The 6,694-nt window shown below is 43.9% G+C and overlaps 1 protein-coding gene across 1 annotated transcript; it reads right to left on the bottom strand.

Annotated features, from left to right (window-relative positions):
* Positions 1 to 3,604: 3,604 nt before the first annotated feature.
* LOC129355160 (nuclear factor 7, brain-like) lies at positions 3,605 to 5,097 on the bottom strand. The gene has a single exon (XM_055024704.1). The coding sequence runs from the start codon at positions 5,028 to 5,030 to the stop codon at positions 3,705 to 3,707; it is 1,326 nt and encodes a 441-aa protein (XP_054880679.1). The 5' UTR covers positions 5,031 to 5,097; the 3' UTR covers positions 3,605 to 3,704.
* Between the last annotated feature and the right edge of the window lie 1,597 nt (positions 5,098 to 6,694).

Genomic DNA, 6,694 nt, shown 5'->3' on the forward strand with positions numbered 1-6,694 from the left:
GGGGCGTGAAGAACTGGTTCCTAAAAACTACTGGAGATGGCGCTGCTGCGCATAACAAACCTGAATGGCCGGCCTGGCGTCGGCGCCGCCCGCATTCGCCTCATATTGAATCAGAACGTTGCTCCAGCTGGTTCTGGGTCACTTTATGCAGTCAAATGTAAAAGTGAAATCATGGCATTAGCATCAGTAACAAGCTGTGAAGTCTCCTGTTCCCAGCTCCTCACGTTCCTCTGAATCCACTCGGCCCAGTTCAGCAGTGGCTCTCTGCTACTGGGAAAGCAACCTGGAAAATGCTGAATGGTGTCCACTGCAGCTGGACCACGTCCTGCAGGTCAGACCCAGAGAAACATTTTGCTGACCTCTGACTTCAGGAGGAGAAACGTCCCGTAATTTACTCCATTTATCAACACAATCTTTAAATTATTGCAATACTTCATACCAAGCATCTTGTGTTGGAAAACAGCTGTTCCTGTAAAGGTTTCCGTTTTTCTGGCCTGTTTCTGACCTGCGAATGAAAAGCTGTTGTTTCAATTCAATCTTCTTCCTTTCACACTTTGAGAAGAGCAGAGCAAGTAGTTCTCTCTTATATTCAGTATGAATTATTTATCATTTGTGGGGATTAAATTATAAGAATTTCTCCAAACTATTACTGCTTTAAATCAGAAAGAATTTCCCCCCATCATTCATTTCTATGGATTCATGTCCAGAATAACGAGGATTTGAAACATGGTGCAATTCAAGCCTAATGTTTACAGAAAACACTTATTAATTGGAACTCATTATTTTAACCCTAATTTTTGATTATAATTTAAGCACAACTCAAAAACAAAGTAGCTACTTATTTTTTCTCTTGCAGAAGAAATGAAAGTTGTATGTTTTATTGCACCTCAGCGAAGCGACAGCCGGATCTCCCTGCTGCGCCGCATTGATGCTTTAATTCAAGCTAAAGGAGCCCAAAGCCTCCAGCATTTTTATTGATCATATTCTGATCTTCTGCCACTGAATAAATATTTAAAGTGATCCTGTGTGTAAGAAACTAGTTCATGCCTTTGTTTTTAGCAGACTTGATTATTGCAATGCATTTCTTACTGGATTACCAAAAAAAGCATTAAGACAGCTCCAGCTCCTCCAGAGTGCTGCTGCAAGAGTCCTTACTAACACAAAGAGAGATCAGCACATCAGTCCAGTTCTCAGATCTCTGCACTGGCTGCCTGTTGCTCAAAGAATTGACTTTAAAATGTCCTTAATAGTTTATAAAGCACTTCAGAATAGAAATCCAAACTACATTTCCGGTCTTCTGCAACCCTACGTACCACTCAGACCATTAAGATCATCAGAATCAAACCTATAAACTATACCGAGAGTCAGAAGTAAGACGGAGAAGCAGCTTTTAGTTTTTATGCTCCAACACTATGGAATAAACTTCCTGCTCATTGTAAGTCTGCGTCTACCTTTAATTTATTTAAAACAAGGTTAAAAACCTTCTTATTTGAAGTCGTCTATTCTTAAATTTTTAATCCCACTCATTTATTATAATTACAATTTTAATGTTTACTTTGTCTATATTTTTTTTCTTTATTTTTCTTCTAACAGTATGTATTCTTTATTTTTTGGGTGGGCGTGTCAAGGTGGGCGTGTCGCGGAGGGCGTGTCGAGGTGGGCGTGTCGCGGTGGGCGTGTCGCGGTGGGCGTGTCGAGGTGGGCGTGTCGCGGTGGGCGTGTCGCGGAGGGCGTGTCGAGGTGGGCGTGTCAAGGTGGGCGTGTTGCGGTGGGCGTGTCGCGGTGGGCGTGTCGCGGTGGGCGTGTCAAGGTGGGCGTGTTGCGGTGGGCGTGTCGCGGTAAGCATGTCTCGTAGGGCGTTGGCTGTTACTGAGGTATGAATGGGAGCCATACTGGCGCATGGCTTGGTATGTAGAAGGAAACAGGTGCGCTGGTGGTGCGCTGGTGGTGGTCATCATTTCTCTTGACTGTGTTGTAATGTTGCTTATTGTTGGCACCATTTTTTGGTTTAGCCTGGTCAGCAGGTGTCAGTCCTGTAACGTCTGAAGTTATGGCAGTAAAGTGGAATAAATCGATGCTTGCAGCAACAAAGAAGCGGCCTGGAGTGTTGAAGCGTCTGACAGTTCGAAATTCACCAAGTGACCCCATTGTGGCGCTCTACACCACCGGTAGTCTGCTAAACAATTAGGCATCATGGAGGAGCACTCAGCTTCCGGAACCCAGAGAGTCTGGGCCAACGGAACCAAGAGACGGCCTAGTCAAAGCCCTGCAGAACCTCCCACCTGAACAAGGAGTCTAGATCCCTCTTGAAAATGAGATCCAGATGTCAACGGGGTTTACCTGGTGATGGAGACAAAGTCATCCACAGCAGCTGGGCAACCATGAGGGAACCTGACAAGTTGCCCTGTCCATGAGAAAGACGGCCATTGTTAAAGCAAACCATCAAGAGTCTGGTTAGCCGTTAGCCACTAGCAGCCATGTCGGACTCGGTGTTCGTTCAGACCAGAACTAAACTGAATTTTACTTTGTGTTCCAAATTATGATGGTGTGATATTTCCTCAGATTGTCCAAGCAAATGATGGTAAATATAATTTTATTAGAGAATAAATACATGTTACTGAACAAACCTCCCAATGACAGCAGGATCTTTTTCTTTGTTCCAACTGATTATTTACAGCAAATTTGTAACTTTGTGGCTTATGAAGAATTATAAATGCTGATTCTTTGAATGCAGTAGTGGTCTGTACTAAAATCAAAAGCTATTTATTTATAGACTCAACATTTATAAACTCAACTCTGATCATCATTTTCCTCATCAGGTGACGCTCCGCTCCGACATTTTCATCTCAATTACTGCCTTTGTTAATAATCTCCTGAGCAGGAACTGCTAGTTATTTATAACCAAGCCAGACTTCGTTGTTGAATGTCAGAGCGATGGATGGACTTTCCAGTGAGTTACCTGAAAGCCAGCAGATTTTAATTTACTTCCACATATCTTACTGGTGATGAGAAGCGATACTGGGAAGGCCGCGCCTCCAAACAGCCCCAGCTGCTCCAACCGGTTCTGTCTTCACTCATCAGTCCTTCATCTTCAGCGTCTTCCAGTGTTCAGATGACACTGAGAGAAAACAGAAGGAACTCATGTTTTTAATTATACTTTCTTTCTATATAACAATTGATTTGCACTTTTTGGACTTTCACATAAAATTCCAGTGAAGAATATTGATGTTTGTGATTGTAAAGAGACGATACATGGAAAATGTCAAGGGTGTGAATACTTTTACACGCCACTTACAGCCAGTGGAAATATCCTTATGAATATTGAACAACTGCTTAGTGATAATTAGTTCCCACATGTTCCTGGAAAGGTCCCTCAAATTAGATTCGTCTTCGGGCCGGACCGGCTTGGATCAGATCGGGCCGGACCGGCTCGGATCGGCTCCGGTCGGGCCGGACCGGCTCTGACACTAAAAATAGAGGAAAGGTTTTCTGTGGAAGACTCTTCATTAGATGCCTTCCATGCTGTCAGAACATCACTTCATGATTCACTTCAAATAAAAAAACTTTTTCACAAATGTTTATTTTATCAACAACTTCAATCTATACAGTAAAAATAATGTCATGAGAAAATAAAAGCAATTCTTCAGAATAAAGTCAGAGAGTTGTATCCTTTCTGTTCCTCTGTTTTGTATCATTGCACTGATTCAACTCAACCTCAGAGACACATTTTCAGGGATGAGCTTCAACGGGGACGCATGTGCAGAGTTAAAGTAAGGAAACAGTTTCTCGGTGAAGGAATAAGTGAAGGTGTGAATGACAGTGTTGGTGTTGAGGTCGAGGAACACCAGCTTCCCCCGGTTCCAGTCCAGAATGGTTTTAATCCTGCTGAGCCGTCCGCTCACCGGCAGAACCGTGGACGGTTCCGACAGGGCCCGGGCCACGTACTGACCGCCAATGCAGCCGATTCTCCACAGACGAGTCGGATGGTTTCCTTTCCTCTGGACGCTTTGGGAGGCGACTCCCACAAACCAGTCCGTGTTGTCTCCAACCTCAACGTTCCAGCTGTAGGTTCCCGTCATGAAGCCCTCCGAGCCCAACACGATGCGGAAGAAGTCAAACCTCTCCGGGTTGTCAGGAATGTTCTGCTTCTGGCCGCATCTCACGCTGGTCAGGTCTTCAGACAGGATGAGCTCAAAGTTCGCGCTGTTCGGATCCAGAACCACAGGACTGTAGGACACCAGATGCTTCATCTTGTTCCAGATGTTGAAGCTCAGGTTGCCCAGGTGTTTGGCCACATCTATCAGGGCTCCAGAGACAGGCTGAGGATTCTCCAGCAGGAGGCGCTGTTGGATGGTTTCTGCAGCAGTCCTAAAGCTCTGCAGCATCACGGCGTCCTCAGCCTTTATCAGTCCCTCTGTGTCTTTTATTGTCTGTGAAAGAGCAGCAATCTCTCTACTCAGGGCATCGATCTTTAGGCTTAACTTCTGAGTCTTCTTGCTTTCTTCTGTCCTCAGAGCAGCAACCCTGGCATCTTCCTCCTTGTGGAGGAACAGATGAAGCTTCCTGAACTGCTCCTTGACCCGGCCCTCGGTGTGTTGGGCCTGGAGCTTAATGTGTTCAGCTGTCTGATCCAGGTTTCCCTTCTCTTCTTTCAACACCTTCAGTTTGTCCAGCAGTGGCCTCAGGACATTTCTCAGCTCATTTCTCTGACCCTGAGCTACTTCATTGACAGGTTGGAGTTTGTGTCCGTAATGATCATCCGAATGCTGACAGACGACACATAAAAGTTCCTTGTCATCCACACAGAACAGCTTGAATCTCTCACCATGCAGCCGGCAGCAGACCTCTCTAGAGATGCCATTACTTATTGGTGACGTTTTCCTGCAGATTGGACAGGTTGGTATTATTTTGCCCTCCCACCATTTATTCAAACACTCTGCGCAGAAGCTGTGGCTGCAGAGCAAATCAACAGGATCCCTGAAGATGTCCTTACAGATGGGGCAATTCAAGTCCACAGGTTTTGGAGGCATTTCTTCTGGCTTCTTTGGAAACTATTTGCTCAAGCAACCAAAGTTCCTGCTAAAGTCTGATCTCTCAGCAGATCCTCCGAGTTTAATCTGCGTGAGGATTGTTGGATGTTTTGTATGTTCAAGTCAAGGAGGAGGGACTTGTGATTACAGGAAAACCTCAGGCGAGTCATGGATGGGGCGGAGCCTTGACAAGTCATGTCTTATGTAGGTCGATGTTGTCAAACTTTAACTGCTGAGATTATATTTTAAATCTGAAGTTTTTAGAAGTGGTCATTCTTTTGAATATGTTCTATACAACAAGCCCAACTTGTGCTTTATTTCTAGTTTTATGGTTTTGTTTGTTTGACCCAAATGCAAAACCTCCAAGTCATCTCTGCTAGAGATTTATGCTGAGGAAGGAATGGAAATACCTGAGCTCAAACTCTTCAACATTTTTGTAGCAAGTTTTTATTGATTTTAAATACAAACAAGTCAATGTATTATTGCTTTTATATAGGAAAAAACCAAATGTTCTATTACAAACAATAAGCCAAAGGATGTAATTATTTCACTGCAATAATTGACTAAATGTAAATTACTTTCATCCAGTTCATTATTATTATAAAAGGTTCTTTAATTATTTTGCTTCTGTTTTTTGTAGAATCACAGATAAAACAGCTTTCAGTCCAGACAAACATTTGACCAGAACACATTGTTTAGAAGGTATTTGTGACATGCTGAAATGTTGTTCCCACTAGCCATAAATTTATTGCAGGAAATAAAACCCAAAATTACCCATGAGGTGACAGTCAAGAAGAAAGTACCAATAACTTCCTACTGCACACACTTGATGTCAAACATCCAGTTTGGCTCCATATCCCACAACACAATAGACATTAAGGCAGCTGGAGCTTTTCTCATTGTTGATGTTTCATCACAAGACAAACAGAAAAGAAACAAAAGGACAAAACTCCATTCAGCAGCAGATGACCACTCATCCAGCCACTCATCCAGCTGCTCATCCAGCTGTTCATCCAGCTGTTCATCCAGCCGTTCATCCAGCCGTTCATCCAGCCGCTCATCCAGCTGCTCATCCAGCCGCTCATCCAGCTGTTCATCCAGCTGTTCATCCAGCTTTTCATCCAGCTGCTCATCCAGCCGTTCATCCAGCTGCTCAGTCAGCTCCACCTTCCTGCTGGTCGGGACTCAACGCCGCTGTGAGTCCCGACCAGCACCGGCTCATAACTGATGGTTGGGCCTCCGTTAGCATAAAGCCCAGTAAGGGTGTGTGTGTGTGTGTGTGTGTGTGTGTGTGTGTGTGTGTGTGTGTGTGTGTGTGTGTGTGTGTGTGTGTGTGTGTGTGTGTGTGTGTGTGTGTGTCTTTTCCATTAAATTCCTTATTTAATAGGAAAGCAGCAATTGCAAAATTATGTTTTTTTTACTCCAACAGAATATTTACCAAGATTATCATGGAAATCCAGCTTGTGTCAATGGCTCTGCTCCAGTATTTGTTTGTTGAAGGTTTAAATTTAGCTCTGAATACTTTACTGGTGACGACAGCAGATACTGGGAAGGCTATGCTCCACTCAAACAGCCCAGTTGTCTGACTGGTTACCTGCCTTCATTAGTCCTTCAATTTTTCAAATGTTCTTGTTTCAGAAAATGATGAATGAAAAAACAAGTAA

Source organism: Poeciliopsis prolifica, unplaced genomic scaffold, assembly GCF_027474105.1.
Source record: "Poeciliopsis prolifica strain line A6 unplaced genomic scaffold, Auburn_PproV2 SCAFFOLD125, whole genome shotgun sequence".
In the NCBI taxonomy this organism is placed as follows: domain Eukaryota; kingdom Metazoa; phylum Chordata; class Actinopteri; order Cyprinodontiformes; family Poeciliidae; genus Poeciliopsis; species Poeciliopsis prolifica.

Excerpts from the sequence above, each read along its gene's own strand:
- LOC129355160 (XM_055024704.1), bottom strand. The coding sequence starts at position 5,030 with ATGCCTCCAAAACCTGTGGACTTGAATTGCCCCATCTGTAAGGACATC.